General features: G+C 43.3%; 1 protein-coding gene across 1 annotated transcript in view; it reads right to left on the bottom strand.

Annotated features, from left to right (window-relative positions):
- The window catches only part of dnah1 (dynein, axonemal, heavy chain 1), a 357,521-nt gene that overhangs the window by 302,952 nt on the left and 36,810 nt on the right, over nucleotides 1-17,759 (bottom strand). Inside the window, exons 9-11 of the mRNA XM_059944450.1 lie at nucleotides 15,787-15,944; nucleotides 12,188-12,399; nucleotides 10,370-10,668 (exon numbers count right to left, since the gene is read on the bottom strand). Of these exons, the coding sequence (XP_059800433.1) occupies nucleotides 10,370-10,668; nucleotides 12,188-12,399; nucleotides 15,787-15,944 (669 nt within the window). The remainder of the gene's footprint in view (nucleotides 1-10,369; nucleotides 10,669-12,187; nucleotides 12,400-15,786; nucleotides 15,945-17,759) is intronic.

Here is a 17,759-nt window from a genome sequence, read left to right as displayed (position 1 = left end):
ATGACAGCACACCTGAACATGCTGAACACAGCTCTTCAGGGGAAAGGACGTACAGCTCTGCACGTGTTGGAGAATGTTTTGGCATTCAAGCGCAAGTTGACAGTGCTTGCCAGAGATTTACAGAAAGGCACATTGTCTCACTTCCCCAATTTGAGAGAGTTCAAACAAGCTCATGACATGATAAATGCGGAGTATTTACATTCTGCAATCATCGCAATGCAAACATCGTTTGGGAAACGCTTCTGTGAGTTCAGAGAGGAAAAAAACACATTATCCTTCCTGGTCACTCCCCTAAGCATCGATCCATCCCTACTGAATACGACTGCATTGGCAGGTGTGAGTCAACCTGATCTTAAGATGGAACTGGCTGACATAGCTGACAAAGACATATGGGTGTCCAAGTTTAGACGCTTGACAGCAGACCTTGAAGATGTTGCCCGTCAAAAGGCCGTTCTTGCTCAGAATCACAAATGGAGTGATATTGAAAACCTCCTCAAACTGGACAAACTTGTGTTCGAAACATGGAATGCTATCCCCAACATTTATGTAAACATTAAAAAGTATGCGCTTGGAGTCCTGTCGATCTTTGGACCCACATATGCATGTGAGCAGGTGTTCTCCAACATGAACTTTATTAAAAACAAACATCGCGCACGCCTCACAGATGACAGCTTGCGATCCTGTGTAAAGATGAAGGTGACGTCATACAGCCCTGATGTGCAGACGCTGTGCGCTGAGATCCAGGAGCAGAAATCCCATTAACCAAGTATGATAAATATTTTAATTGCCTATTGTTTTATGTATATTCATATTTTTTCATTGTTCAGTGAAATAGTCCTTTTATTTTTCAGGTTGACAGCTGGCTGACGTTATTTTTGGTTTGCTGCTGGCGGACAATTTAAGTTTGGCGTTTTTCATAAATACAAGAAGGACTCAAATAGACATTGAGTATTTTACTTAAAAGTAACCTTCAACCCAACGTCTTTTTTTCGGAGTTCAAAATGTTTTTGTTGCATGCAGAAATGTAATTTCGTTTTCTCTGCAGGAGTTCATCGATTTCATAAATGCAACACATTATAGTTTGTTTATACATAGCATAAAGGCAAAAAAAACATTGTATGCAGTGTTATTTCATTTTAAATGTCAAACGGGTTTTGTGGCTCCCAGTGTTTTCTTTTCTGTGGGAAACAGGTCCAAATGGCTCTTTCAGTGGTAAAGGTTGCCGACCCCTGGCTTAGACTATCACCTTCTCAATGCTGTGACCCAAAAGGACTCCTACCTGACGCTTCAAATTGATGATGCCCTGGACTGTATTGTGGGTTTGACCTGGTTAAGCTCTCTCGATATCCACAGTGGCTACTGGCAACTGGATCTGGTCCTGGAGACTCCGCCCACGACTGCCTTTGCCATAGGCAAGAGCAGTGGCACTTCCAGGTAGTGCACTGTTTTTGTGCACTTTATGCAGTCCTGTGTAGGTCTATAGTCTAGTGTAGCTTTCTCTGTTTTTTTTATGGAGTTCAGTCTAGTTTTTGTACTGTGTCATGTAACACCATGGGCCTGAAAAACGTTGTCTCATTTTTACTGTGCACTGTACCAGCAGTTATGGTCAAAGTGACAATAAAAGTGACTTGACTTGACTTGACTTGATGTGCTGGCTCACTTTTCACGGAGTCACTGCGTCATCTGTTTGGACGATCTCCTGGGGCAAGCTGTCGGTTTTGATGATGCTCTGAGGAACTTGGAAGTGGTCTTTGCTGCCATCCGCTAGGTAAAGCTACACTTCAACCCTGCACAATACTGCCTGCTACCACACCAGACAGAGTTCCTGGGGCACATGGTAAGTGTGGAAGGAGTGGTGACTGACTCAGAGATGGTGGCAGTGGTCAGGGATTGGCCTACCCCACCCCCCCCCCCCACCTGCAATGTCTCCAAACTTTGCAGCTTCCTAGGTCTGACATCGTATTACTGTCGCCAGTTCCCTGCACCAGCACATGGAGATGAGAAGGCCCATCAACTGAACTGACACCCATGCTGCTGCCTTTGATCAGCTCCAAGCTGCGCTCCCCAAGCCCCTGTGCTGGCGTACCCTAATCCAGCACGCCTCTTCATTGTTGACACAGCAGAGTGCTGTCACAGAATGGGGACAAAGGAGGACGTTTTATGGTGTACTTCAGCCACTCTGAATGGGACTATTGTGTCACCCGCTGGGAGCTCTTGGCTGTGGTCCAAGCCCCCACCACTTCCGTCCCTTCCTCTTCAGCTGATTGTTTCTACTTCATATGGACCTTGCGTTGTTGACCTGGCTATTGAGCCTCTGCAGTCCCAAGGCGCAGCTGGCACAGTGGCTGGAGACTCTCCAGAACTATGGTTTTGAGATACAGCATCGCACCAGGGGGCATCCGAACAATGTTGATGCCCTCAGCAGGAATGGAGCCAGGAGCAAGAGGTGGTGGCGGCACTTCAGGTGGCAGCCGGCACTGAACACCAGCAGCTGAGTGGTGAGCAGGAGAGTGATTTCATGCTGGCCCGTGCGAGGGGATAGTTGAGAGTGGGACAGTGGCTGGAGTGCACAGATGACTCTGTCCTGGATCCAGAGACCAAAGCCCTAAACTCTCGGTGGGGCACACAGGAGGTGTGTAACAAGCTGCTGTTCTGGGGCGCCACAGTGGTGCAGTCAGTGAAATGGAGGGGGCTGGCATTTTCAGAGTTGGGCAAGCTGTGTGAACGATTCCGTTGGCCTGTGAGCAAGCAGGATGTGGAGCTGTTCATGCACTGCTGCAACAGAAGGGGCCAGGCTGCCAGTCTAAGGTTTTAATGCAGCATTAGGGCTGGATAACCCGAACCCCTTCCCCCACACCAACACCAGGAACTGCTATGTTCTAGTGGCCATGGATTACTTCACGAAGTGGCCAGAGGCGTACATGGTCCTGGACCAAAATGCTACTATCAACGCTGAGGAACTCATGGAGAAGTTCTTCTGTCATTTTGGTGCCCCTGAGGAACTCCACAGCAAACTGCCGCAACTTCAAGGCACAAGCGTTTGGCAAGATTGGGAATCACCAAAATGCAGCCCATCCCCATTCATCCACAAATTGATGGGCTGGTGGAGTGCTTTAAGCACACCCTAGCTATGCAGCTTGCCATCCTTGATAGCCAGCAGTAGCACGATTGGGATTGCCACCTACCTTTATTATTGTGGTCATACTGAACAGCAGGTCAGGAGAGCACCAGGTGTACGCTGGCTGTGCTCGTGTTCAGGTGGGAGATGTACACACCGGTAGATCTGGTGTTTGGCCCCCCTCCTGAGCCAGAGATTCCTGGAGAGGCCAGGTTGGAGTTCCTGCAGCACCTCAGGAGTGCCTATGGGCTCAGCAGAAACAAAGCACAGCTAATGGCTGCCAAAAATGGGCTTATGATGCCCACAGCGGGTAAGAGGACTTTACTGAGGGTGACCAAGTATGGGTCTACTCCTCCACCCAGAAGAAGGGACTATCCCTCAAGCAGTTACCCTCCAGCACCGCAGGCGGCAGCGTCGACCACCCACAGGGACATTGGGGATTCTGAGGTTGCCAGGGTTGGCTGACCCCTCAGGTGGGAAAAGTGTGGCACTCTGGGGTCATGGTCAACAGCTCACCACAGCTTTTCTAGCAACCAGCCCTACTTATTGTTCTTGTTTAAAAATGCTTTCGTGGAATTGTGGTGAAATATTCAAGTTAATTTATTGTTCCATTTTAGCTTGGGTTATACAGTTATTCACATAAGTGTTTGTGGGTCAGCCTGATTGTAACCGGGGTGTGTAATAATCTTTCCCCCCCCACCACATCTGTATGTGACTGAGTAGTTCTCTCCCCAGGTCATAGTACTCGGTGTAATGTATTGTGTGAGTATTTGTAGGTCAGAGTGCGTATGACGTCAGGACGGGGGTTAAGAAAATGGAAGTCTGTTGAATAAACGTGGTTGTTCAATCTACAGTGGTGTCCGAGTCACATCAATACTACATGGTGTCAGAAGAAATCGCGGGACAAAAAAAAGGAGTAAAAGATGTCACAGTTACAGCCATCGTCAAGTTTAAGCCTACGAGGTAATCTTGCTGAGAATTGGAAAATATGGATCCAGCAGTCTGAGCTGTGTTGCACTGCTAGCTGTGTAGCTGAAAAGATGGAGAATGTGCAAGCGCTACATTTCTGCATGTGGCGGGGGGAAGAGGCAATAAAGGTTTGCAACACTTTTGTCTTCCAAGATGATGAGCAAGATAAAATTGAAGTGTTGAAGAAAAGTTTCAAGATTACTGCAAATCGAGAAAAAACCTACCGTACATCCGACACATATTTTCACGAGGGCTGAAGGACTGATAGAGACCATAGACGCCTATGTAACAGATTTGAAGAACAAGGCAAAAAACTGTGAGTTCGGACAACTGCATGATTCTTTAATACGTGACAGGATTGTATGTGGCATACGAGATGATCAAGTGAGAGGCAGGCTATTGAGAGAGGCGGAGCTTACATTAGAAAAGGCGATTGATGTTTGCCGTGCCAGCGAGATCACGTCAAGTCAGGTTAAAGTGCTCAATGAAGAAGCTGAAGTGCACAAAATAAAAACTGGGAAAACTGACAAGAGTAGGACAAAGCCAGCTCCGCAGGATGATCAAAAGGAAGTTAACGGCAACAGAAGTGTTTATAAATATGGATACAGAAAATGTCCAGCCTTTGGTCAGACATGCAAATTATGCAGAAAAAAAATCACTTTACAAAGATGTGCAAATTGCAGGAGCACGCAAGGAAAATGCATGCTGAGGGCAACAGTGACATGTTCATTGGCACAGTTGAAATGGAACAGGAGGTATGCATCAAGAATATTGACAATTCAGAGATGGAGGATGAAGATGATTGGACTCAAGATCTGATGATAAACAGCAGGAATGTGACATTTAAGCTTGACACTGGGGCAAAGTGCAAAGTAATGTCAGCAGAAACTTTCAACTCACTGGACATCAGAGGAAGACTGAGAAAATCCACCTGCAAGCTTGTTGCATATTTTGGCCACAAGGCGGCGCCATTGGGAAAGAAAACACTCACCTGTGTGTACAAAGGACAAAAACACAAGATAGAATTTGAGATAGTACAGCAACATGTTCCAGCAATACTGGGCAAAGCAACATGCACAGAGCTAGACCTGGTGAAGCGTATCTATAGTGTTGAAAAAGAAAATGACATTCTCAAAGACTTTGCTGACTTGTTTTCTGGACTAGGATGTTTACCAGGGAAACACCATATCCAGATTGATCCAACTATTGCACCAGTCCTGCATGCCCTGAGGAAGGTTCCAGTAGCTCTCAGGGATCGAGCAGTGGAGGAGCTACACAGAATGGAACAGATGGGAGTCATAACGAAAGAAGTAGAACCGACCAACTGGGTGAATAGTATGGTGACAGTGGTCACAGAAAAAAAGATTAGGATTTGCATGGATCCACAAGATCTCAACCGAGCCATCAAAAGAGAGCACTATCCACTGCTCACGGTTGAAGAGGTTGTCTCTCGCATGCCTAATGCGAAATACTTTTCAGTATTAGACGCAAATCAAGGTTTCTGGCAGATCAGGCTGAATGAGGAAAGTTCCAAATTATGCACTTTCAAAACGCTCATAGGGAGATGTTGTTTCCTGCATCTACCCTTTGGGATTTCTTCTGCATCAGAGGTCCATGGCACAAGTGATTGAAGGCCTGGACGGGGTGGTCAACATCATTGATGGTTTGCTGGTATGGGGTGACACAACTGAGGAACATGGTCAGAGACTGAGGAAGCTCCTGGAGAGAGCACGTGATTACAACCTAAAACTGAACAAAAGTAAAAGTAAGATCAGAACTACAGAGATCAAATACATAGGTCACATACTCAGCGCTGATGGGCTAAAACCAGATAATGAAAAGGTCAGGGCTGTGGTACAGCTACCACCCCCGAAGACAACCAAGCACTATTGAGATTCATGGGCATGATACAGTATCTTGCCAAGTTCATTCCCAACTTATCAGAGGTCAGCGCTCCACTTCGAAAGCTACTAGAGAGCAACACTGAATTGCATTGGGAAGATGAACAAAAGAAAATTTTTGACATATTGAAGCAGTCAGTTACCAATGCACCAGCACTCAAGTTCTATGAGGTCAATAAACCAGTGACAATGTCTGTGGATGCCAGTTCGGAGGGAATAGGAGCTGTTATACTGCAGGATGGGAGGCCTGTGGCGTATGGATCACGAGCACTTACGGACTGTCAACACCGATATGCTCAAATTGAGAAGGAATTACTCGCCATAGTTTATGGGTGTGAGAAGTTCCACCAATATGTATATGGCAAAGAAATTCAGGTTGAGAGTGATCACAATCCACTTGAGAGCATCTTCAAAAAACCACTTCACCAAGCTCCTATGAGGCTGCAAAGGATGCTTCTCAGGCTACAGAGGTACACTCTCACAGTCACCTATAAGCCAGGAAAAGAACTGTATATTGCTGATGCTTTGAGCCGAGCTTACTTCAAAGGGCAAAAGGAAGAGTTGCTAGGAAGAGAGCTGGAGGTCAACTGGGTTACACCTCAGCTACCCATCTCTGAGGAGAAGTTGAACATGTTCAGGAAAGCGACTGCAGATGATCCTGAAATGCAAATGCTAAGACACATTACAATGAATGGATGGCCAACAGAAAGAAAAGATGTTCCAAAGGAAATGCAGAAATACTGGACATTTAAAAGGGAAATCAGCTATGCATCTGAACTGATGTTCAAAGCAGCAAAACTCATCGTACCAAACCAAATGAGACGGGAAATGCTCAACAGAATTCAGGAGTCACACCTGGGGACAGTGAAATGTAAAGAAAGAGCAAGGGATATTCTCTATTGGCCAGGCATGTCAACTCAGATAGAGGATATTGTGTCTCAGTGTAAACACAAAGTACACTGCAGATGCTGTGGTCAAATCAAGACATACAAAAAAGCTGGATGAACTCAGCAGGTTGGGCAGCATCCGTTGAAAGGAGCAGTCAACGTTTCATCAGGACTGAAGAAGGAGGAGGCAGGGGCCCTACAAATAAGGTGGGGGGAGGGTGGAAAACCAATCAGAGGAAAGATCAAGGGGTGGGGCAGGGGAAGCAAGGAGGGGATAGGCAGGAGAGGTGAATCTAAGGGGAAAGCACTATGGGTAGTAGAAGAAGGCAGAGTCATGAGAGGTGATAGGCAGCTAGAAGAGGAGACAGAGTGAAGGTGGGATGGGGGAAGGGAGAGGGAGGGAATTACTGGAAGTTGGAGAATTTAATGTTCATACCAAGGGGCTGGAGACTACCCAGACGGTATATGAGATGTTGTTCCTCCAACCAAAGTTTGGCCTCATCATGGCAGTAGAGGAGGCCATGTACGGACATATCCGAATGGGAATGTGAAGGAGAGTTGAAGTGAGTGGCAACTGAGAGATCCAGTCTGTTGTGGCAGACGGATCAGAGGTGCTTGACGAAGTGGTCCCCCAATCTGCATCGGGTCTCGCCGATGTAAAGGAGGCCGCACCGGGAGCACCGGATGCAATAGATGACCCCAACAGACTCACAAGTGAAGTGTTGCCTCACCTGGAAGGACTGTTTGGGGCCCTGAATGGTGGTAAGAGAGGAGGTGTAGGGACAGGTGTAGCATTTACTCTTGCAGGGATAAGTGCCAGGTGGGAGATCTGTGGGGAGGGACATGTGGACCAGGCAGTCGCGGAGGGAACGATCCCTGCGAAAAGCAGAGAGGAGTAGAGAGGAAAAGTTGTCCTTAGTGATGGGGTCCAGTTGAAGGTGGCGGAAGTTGCGGAGAATAATATGCTGGATCTGGAGGCTGGTGGAGTGATAGGTGAGGACAAGGTGGACACGGTCCCTGTTGTGGTGACGGGAGGATGGGTGAGGGCCGAAGTGCAGGAAATGGAGGAGATGCAGTTGAGGGCATCATTGATGACGGCAGAAGGGAAACCACGATTCTTAAAGAAAGAGGACATTTGGGATGTCAAGGAACGGAAAGCCTCATTCTTGGAGCAGATGCATTGGAGATGGAGGAACTGGGAGTAGGGAATATAATTTTTGCATTTGGCAGGGTGGGAAGAGGTATAATCAAGGTAGTTATGGGAGTCAGTGGGTTTATAGAAGATGTCAGTGGACAGTCTATCTCCAGAGATGGAGGCCAAGAGATTGAGAAATGGGAGAGAAGTGTCTGAGATGGACCGAGTGAATTTGAGGGCAGGGCGAAAGTTAGAGGCACACTTAGTGTCTCAGTAATGAAAACAAAAACAACAATCCAAGAGCCTTTGCTTCCCCATCCACTACCAGGACGACCATGGGAGAAGATTGGCACAGATTTCTTTCACTACAATGGTGCAGAATATCTGCTTTGTGTGGACTACTATTCAAAATATCCGGAGATCACCAAGTTAAGTGACACATCCAGTCAAGGTGTCATTACCGCAATGAAGTCGACATTTGCAAGACATAGTATTCCAGATATTGTCGTTAGTGACAATGGTCCACAATATGCCAGTGGTGAGTTCAGAGGGTTCTCAGAAGGCTGGGAATTTCAACATGTTACTTCCAGTCCCGGGCACGCTCAGTCTAATGGACAAGCAGAGAGAACTGTACAAACTGTCAAGGACATGCTGAAGAAGGCACAAAGCAGCAACGGTGACCCGTACATTGCTCTGCTTGAATACCACAACACACCGATTGAGGGTGTGGGGTTCTCCCCTGCGTAGCTGTTGATGGGACATCTTCTGATGTCCAAACTGCCAACATCCACAACTCTACTGACTCCTGAAGGTAATGCTCAAGTACATGATAAGCAAAAGTACAAGCAAATAAAGCAAAAGAGCTACTATGAAAGACATACAAGACAGTTGCCAGATCTGCATACAGGTGAAAATGTCAAAATACAGAGAGGAGACACTTGGCAACCAGCTGTGGTTGTGAACAGACATCAGCAACCAAGATCTTTCATAGTTCGCACGCCAGATGGAAAAGTCTACAGGAGGAACAGGAAGCATCTGCTGAAGACAGGCGAGAGGGAGTTTCCACGTACAGATGCACAGGATATTTCCACAGATACAGACATGGAAACAAACGACACCAAGAGTGAGGGGCGCAACGAAACCGCATGGCGCAATGAAGGTGAAGGTTCAGCGCAGGCCGACAGAGGTGGAAATGCAGACCTCGAAAACACAGAGGTCACTCGAGAGACTGACACTGATGAAGGACAAGCACAGTCACAGTTGTATCGCACACGGTCTGGGAGACAAGTCAAACTTCTAGCTAGATACAGAGACTAGATCTACCTACAGCCTCACACAGTTTGAGGCAAAGTCACACATGTTATAAGTTCCAAGGTGTGAAATAAAAGGTTTATTAGTTTATGTTAGTAAAAGAAAATATACTGTTGTTAGTATTGTAAGATTCAATGTTGAATACAGTGTAAGAAGTTAAGGGCTCGACATGTTGTGTTTTGTGTGTGTTGTAAGAAGTTAAGATTTCTTTTAGTTTATGTCATGGCTGTTGCAATGTAAGAAAGGCATACCTAGAGGCATTGTTTTGGTAATTCATGGTGTTGTAAAAATAATCTTGAGAAGGGGGATCTAATGTATTGTGTGAGTATTCGTAGGTCAGAGTGCGTATGACATCAGGACGGGGGTTAAGAAAATGGAAGTCTGGTGAATAAACATGGTTGTTCAATCTACAGCTGTGTCCGAGTCACATCAATACTACTCTTGGTGTGTTTTTGTGCTTGTCACAATAAAAGCAGCAGGTGAGCTACACAAACTTCTCTTGTCTATCATCATGGACCAAATGCTCGCCACAGTATCAAGGAAAGTGTGTAAACTGAACCTCACTGGAGATACTGAGGCACAGGACAAAAGTTTAGTCTTTGATGTTGGACAAAAAGTCAAAAGGGCAGCAAGATTTTAAGAAACAAATGGAGGGAATCAGAAACCAGTTGAAGAATGGCATGGGCAACACTACTGGACTGAAAAAAATGATGCATCTCCAAATCAAACCTCACATCACATTTAGGGATATTATAGTCAATGTACCATTTCAACCATGTACATGTATACAGACATTGCAGCATCCCCAAGCTAACTCCTCTCAGCAAAATGCATAAGTAACAAAAGAGAGAGAGAGAAGCAGCATTACAAAGAAAACAATTTAACAGTAAGGAACAAAAAAACCTCCAGCAAATACAATCATTTAGAAAAATGGTTTGAATATTATTGATATTTAATTGCTTCCATACTTAAACTGTATATTTTGTATGCACATTAGTAATAACAAGAAAATGCACAGTTTACATGCTATTTATTTTTAGAATCTTACTTGAATTTGCTGTTGATGAGGTCTTCACCCCATTTCATATCCTCGGAACAGTTGAGGAAACTATAGCAACCATCGAGGATCATTTGGGTGTAGTTCACCAAGGAATCTTGCACAAGGTATCGGAGGGAGTCCTGGAGGTTATACTTGATCATTTCCATCATCATGTGCAGCTTGGACTTGCGATAAACCTCCCAGTTAGATTCATGCAAGTTAAACCAACCTTTCCGAACATCCCATAGGCTGCTACGTAGAACTTTCTTCAATGTGTTGATCCAGCTATCACTAAGAAATAATTGTATCTGAAATTCAATTAGAACAACTAAGTTATAAGACCAAACATTGTATTACATGCAAATTTTGCATGAAAGCAGAAATTGTGTAGGTGGCCTAACCCAGTGTTGAACAAATTCCCCTGGTTGGCATTTGCTATCTCCCTTGATGTCTAATGTATCATGTACATTTGAACAGGCAATACATGAAAAAAGCTTGCATAGGATTCAAATTTATGAACTACCTTTAGCTCTATTGTCAAATAATAACACATGTGAAATATACAATATGTTGATCTTCAGAGACTTAAACAATTTAGCAACTTTACACAGGAATTTAAGTGCAGATACAGATGAAGATCTATGACAACAAATACTTGTGCTCTGTACAAGCCCCACTTTATCATACAATTGTCTCACATAAAATGACTTTTACAGATATTTGAGTGGTCAATGTTTGTCAGAATATCCTCAGAGCAAGACATTAGGCTTTTGTTCAATGAGGATTACTTACTGCTTGGAGCCCATACCACTTGACAAAAGTTGTCAGGTCCCAGCCGGGGTTAAGGAAGAAATTGGTGATGGGTTAATTTATCTGCATCTCAAAACACAAAAGAGGTGCAGGAGGACCTCAGAAAGCATGTCCAATCAGTGAATGGAAATCAAAAACACTGGAATTCTGTATTAAAACACTGAGAGCAGCCTTTTCTCTTAGTGTGATCTAATGCAAAATTAGATATAGACTTAACTGCTCTTCATTTCTACACCTATAGAAATAAACAGGACCTTGGTGAACTGCAATAATACTTGCAGTAATTGTATAATTCAAGTTTTTTCCCCTCTGCCATTTATCTGAATTGAAATTGATTTTCTAATCTGTCACCCACTCAACAATTCTATAAACATCCTCTTACATCCAGCCAATAGAACTTCAATATTACTGGAGAGCTGCTCAATATTTTTATGACCCTAACAACCATTTTTCTGGGGAAGGATCGCAAAATGTTAACTGGTTTGTCTTTCTACAGGAGCTGATTGACTGGCTGAGCTCTTCCAGCAGATTTTCTGTTTTTGTTTCAGAATCCAGCATCTGCAGTTTTACTTATTTTTGATTTCTAGCCACCCTCCTATCCAACAGAAAAAAAGGCAATATGTAGTATGTTTTGACTCAGATTCAAATCTATTTATCACATATACATTGAAACATACAGTGAAATGTGTCTTTTTGCATTAACAATCAACACACCCAAGCTGGGGGCAGTTCACAAATGTTGCCACACATTCCAGCGCTAATATAGCATGCCCACAATGCTCGGCAGAACAACACAGAATGCAACAAGCAACAAAACAGCAGCAACAGGCCCCTTTCCTCTCTCCCACCCACCCACACAGATGGTCCTCCATCTCCAGAACAGGCCCCCAGGCTTCGACTATCAGGCTACAACTTCTGAACTTCAGTATCAAAGACCCTCAGGCTTTGGTTTTGTTCATCATCAATCAAATGGTTACTAAGATTAACAAAAAGAAATGATGCTGTCTAAGCCAGTACCTGTGCATGTGCCTGGGACTGAATCTGTTCAAATTCTTCTAATCGGACACTTTTAATAAAGGTTACAAAAAAGAGAGACATGGCTGCCACTTTGTTGCATTCAGCGTGCACTTTACACAAGGCAACTATTACTTCCGGCTTCGTCAACAGAGTGTTAAAGGAAAATGCCTTTTTCTTTTGACTAAATGAATAATCTGGGAGTTGTACAAGCCCTGGAGAAAGAAAAGAACATCATTATTATTTTCATTACACAGTAGAAAGATGTGGTATTATTCCTCAAGGTGAAGTTGAGTTGTGCTGGAGCAGCGAAGGTGGATATTCTGTGTGGGAATGGGACAGAGAACTAAAGTGACAGGCAACCAGAAACTTGAATTTCTCTGTAGCGATGCTCCACAATGTGGTCCCCAATTGCATTTAGATTGTTTACTGTTAAGAAGACTACATCACGAGGAAAACAAAACAGACTAAGTTCAAAGAAACAATTAAACCATGATTTCACCTGAAACTGCATTTGTGAACCTAGCTAGTGGGAAAAGAGGAGACAAAGGTGGGCAATCCCTGTGGTTGTAAGGGGAGGGCTCATGGGAATGGGTATAGGAAATGGAAAATTGAAGAGTATCACCCAATATGAACGTTTAAAATGGGAAGAAGTTTGATCACTTGTTCAAGCCGAACCTGAACCATGATGGGATATGTCATTTTAGAATAGGTAAATTGAAGTCGAGAAAAATAGGGAGAGATCTAGCAAATAGTTTAAATACAAATAGAACAGAAAAAGTGAATATAGGAAAAAAAGAAAGAAGGAGCAAAAGGTTCATTGAAAAGTAGGCTAAAAGATTACTAATTATTAAGTGATAGAAATCCTATTAAAATTTAACCTAACTATAGTACAATATACAGTGTTTGTAATAAAATAAGAAAGTAACAGGCAATCACATGTTTGCAGAAATCATAAATGGTCAAGTTAATAGGACATGGTTACAAAAAAAAATTAAAACTAGTAATTAAATATAGCAATGTGTTGAATAGTACAGCAGGTTTCAAGGGGAAGTAACTATTCATGTTCCTATGTCCCAATATTTTATATTTAGAAAAAACCAGAGAGGGAAAATGGAAAGGTGCAGTATCAATATATTTTGGATAACAAATTGAATATAGGACAAATGAAGCAATTGTAAGGGAAATAACATTATAACATACATAGGTATATAATAAAGGATCAATCACATTAATAGGTGTAGACTACAGACCATCTAACATTGGAAAAAAGAATAAGGAAAGAATTTGAAGAAAATAATGGAAATGAGTAAATAAAAGAATGTAAGTGGGAAGCTTCAATTATTCTAACATGAATTGGACATAAGATGTAGTAAACAAATGAAGGGATGGAGTTCCGCGCATGTTTACATTCTAACCCAACATGTAAAATGCCCAACAACACTTTTTATTTGGTCCAGTAATGGGAAATGAGCCAAAGCAGATAATTGTGATGAGGACAGGTGCATTCTGACAATTGTAGTGTAAACATAATAACTTTATACCAATTAAGGAGAGATGAACATATTTCTTTTCCTTTGAGAAAGGTGGCTGACATGACCAAACAGAATCCATCATTATTGTATTAAGAGATCAATAGAAGCTGACCTTGAGCCTGGTAGTGCATGCTTTTGGACTTTTGTATCCTTGCCTAATGGATGATGAGAAGGGAGAATGTCTGGGGTAGGTAGAATCTTTGATCATGTTGTCTGCTCAAGGAAACAATAAGTGTAGACAGAGTATGTGGAGGGAAGGATATTTTTTGTGATGTGCAAAGTCGTGACCTCAATTCTCTGTAGTTCTTTGTGGTTTTGGGCAGAGAAATTACCATAACAAGCTGTGACACATCCAGATAGGATGCCTTCTATAGTACAGCAATAAAAATTGGTGAGGGTCAAAGGGAACATACCAAATTTCTTTAGTGTCCTGTGGAATAGAGACGCGGGTGAATTTCATTGGCTGTGCCATCTGTAAGGTTGGACCAGGACAGGATGGTGTTCATTCCTAGGAACTTGAAGCTCTCAACTTTTTTTGACATATGTACCATTGTTATAAACAGGAAGGGCAGCATGCTCCTAAAGTCAATGACCATCTCTTCCATTTTGCTAACGAAAGGGAAAGACTGTTGTACTCACACCATACCACTAGGCTCTCTATTGCCTTCCTGTTCACCAATTCATCATTATTTGAGATATGGCTCACTATGGTGGTATCATCTGCAAACTTGTAGATGGTGATAGAGCCAAATCTGGCCTTGAGAGTAATGAGCTGAGGACATGGCCTTGTGGGTGCCAGGACTGAGAATCATTGTGATGTAAGTGTTGCTGCCTATCCTTACTGATTGTGGTCGGATGATCATTCAGGAAGTCATCAATGAGGAAGGGTTGCTGGCCCAAAATGTTAACTAGTTTCTGTTTCCGGCTGCTTGGTTGACTTGAGTTAGAGCATACATGGAAACTTCAGTACAGTACAGACCCCTATGAGATTATGCTGAGCCAACCTTTTAATCTGTTCTAAAATCAATCTACTCCTTCCTTCTACATAGATCTCCATTTTTTGTCATCCATGTGCCTATCTAAGAGTCTCTTAAATGTCAATAAAGTATCTCCCTCTACCACCACCCTTGGCAGGGTGTTTATTGCATGTACCCGCCCCCCCCCCACTCTCTGTGTAAAAAACTTACTTCCGCCATCTCTCCAATATTGTCCTCCAATCACCTTAAAATCATGTCCCCTCGTGTTAGCCATTTCCACCCTGGGAAAAAGTCTCTTTCTATTCACATTATATATGCCTCTTATCATCTTGTACACCTTTATCAAGTTGCCTCTCATCCTCCTTTGCTCCAAAGAGAAAAGCCCGAGTTTGCTCAACCTAACCTCTTGTTCTCTAATAAGTCTGGTAAATATCCTGGGCACTCTCTCTAAAGCTTCCACACCTTTCCTATAATGACATGACCAAAGATGAACACAAGACTGCAAATGTGTTTTAACCATAGTTGTATATAGCTGCAACACTACCTTGCAGCTCTTGAACTCAGTCCCCCAGTTCTTCCAGCATTTATTTTTAATGTTTCAAACTGTAGTTTGCTTGGTTTTCCTGAGCACAAAAATTTTGGTGCCCGATTCCTGCCAGGCTGCGTGAAACTTTGGATCAGGATTCATTTTCTGCAAGTCTGCTAGTTCTTTTTCTAACATCAATATAGCTCAACTTAAGAAGTTAACTTTGAAAAGTTGAGGCTAACTTCAACTGGAGCTAGGCACTCACAATATTAGACCTCTGCCAGAGCTTCAACCAATCAACTATGCCGTTGTGCCAGCTGAACATTGAAATAATTGAAGCGAACAAACAGCAAGGGGGAATGCTACCTATATTGTAGTCAAATAGTACAGGCTTATCATTTATGGGTAATCCTTGAGCCTTTTTTTAAATCTCCACAAAGCTGACATATCTTCCAACTGCCAAATACAAAATGTTCCTCTCTCCAAAAGTCCTACCTAACGTGCTGGAAATTTAAATAAATAAAATGACAAACACAGTGTTAATCAGTGAAGAGAAAATTTTACCTTTGCTTGGCACTTTAATTTCCTCTTTATCCGGAAGAGTGACGTAAGAAAAATGTTTGGGGTCAGACAACACAATTTTGTCAAAGGTAATTTTATTCATAGTGCGATTATAATCCAGATGAACTTCCTGTTCTATCTTTTTAAAATAGTTTGGCAATCTACAAAAATAGAAAGTGAACAACTAAAATATATCACAGAAACTTTTATTTAAAGCTTTGAATTATTTTACTCATGCTGCATTAGGGTAGGATAACATTGTGGTCATGTCACTGGACTAGTAATCTCTGATAGCAAAAGACAAAGTCAAATGTTTGGAGAAACTCAGTGTTTAGGTAATCTTTTACCTTAATTAATATATGAAGAGTCGAATTAGGTTGGAAGTTCCACAACAATCAGATGTGAAGTGTTTCGAGAGGCTCGTCATGAGGCATATCAAGACTCTGCTGCCCCCCTCAAGGGACCCCCTGCAGTTTGCGTACCGTCCCAACCGCTCAACATATGACGCCATTGCCACCACCCTCCACCTGGCCCTAACCCACCTGGACAAAAAAGACACATACGTTCGGGTGCTGTTCATAGACTTCAGTTCAGCATTCAACACACTCATCCCTCAGAAACTGATTGGAAAGCTGAGCCTACTGGGCCAGAACACTTCCCTCTGCAACTGGATCCTAGACTTCCTGACCGGGAGATCTCGGTCAGTCCGGATCGGGAGCAGCATCTCCAACACCATCACACTGAGCACAGGGGCTCCCCAGGGTTGCTTGCTCATTCCACTGCTGTTCACTCTGCTGACCCATGTCTGTGCTGCGACACACAGCTCGAACCACATCATCAAGTTTGCCGATGACATGACCGTAGTGGGTCTCATCAGCAAGAACGACGAGTCAGCTTACAGAGAGGAGGTTCAGCGGCTAACGGACTGGTGCAGAGCCAACAACCTGTCTCTTAATGTGAACAAAAGAGATGGTTGTTGACTTCAGGAGGGCACGGAGTGACCACTCCCCGCTAAACATCGACGGCTCCTCGGTAGAGATCGTAAAGAGCACCAAATTTCTTGGTCGCTCAACACCAGTTCCATAGCAAAGAAAGCCCAGCAGCGTCTCTACTTTTTGTGAAGGCTGAGGAAAGTCCATCTCCCACCCCACATCCTCATCACATTCTACAGGGGTTGCATTGAGAGCATCCTGAGCAACTGCATCACTGCCTGGTTCAGAAATTGTACCATCTCGGATCGCAAGACCCTGCAGCGGATAGTGAGGTCAGCTGAGAAGATCATCAGGGTCTCTCTTCCCGCCATCACGGACATTTACACTACACGCTGCATCCGCAAAGGAAACAGCATTATGAAGGACCCCATGCACCCATCATACAATCTCTTCTCCCTCCTGCCGTCTGGGAAAAGGCTTTGAAGCATTCGGACTCGTATGACCTGACTATATAACAGTTTCTTCCCCCAAGCTATCAGACTCCTCAATACCCAAAGCCTGGACTGACACCTTGCCCTATTGTCCTGTTTAATATTTATTGTAATGCCGGTACTGTTTTTGTGCACTTTAAGCAGTCCAGTGTAGGTCTATAGTAGTCTAGTATTGCTTTCTCTGTTTTTTTTATTACGTAGTTCAGTCTAGTTTTTGTACTGTGTCATGTAAACCATGGTCCTGAAAAACGTTGTCTCATTTTTACTATATACTGTACCAGCAGTTATGGTCGAAATGACAATAAAAGTTGACTTGACTTGACTTAAGATGGCTGAGAGATGACTTGTAGATTTATTAAATTTACAAATCAGGTGTGGTTACAACTTAATTTGGAGGCAACCAAAACATTATGGATCATTAATCTAAGGTAGTTAATAATTAATTCAATAAGGAATTTGGAGTAACCATATGGAGTAACTTGGGCAAAAAAAACATAGATGCATTTTCAGAGGGAGCTAGATAACTGAATAATGAAAAATAAATGGAAGGGTA

Source organism: Hypanus sabinus, chromosome 19 (assembly GCF_030144855.1).
Source record: "Hypanus sabinus isolate sHypSab1 chromosome 19, sHypSab1.hap1, whole genome shotgun sequence".
Taxonomy (NCBI): domain Eukaryota; kingdom Metazoa; phylum Chordata; class Chondrichthyes; order Myliobatiformes; family Dasyatidae; genus Hypanus; species Hypanus sabinus.
The sequence above is the reverse complement of the archived record's forward strand: the minus strand, read 5'-3'. Positions and strand labels throughout refer to the sequence as shown.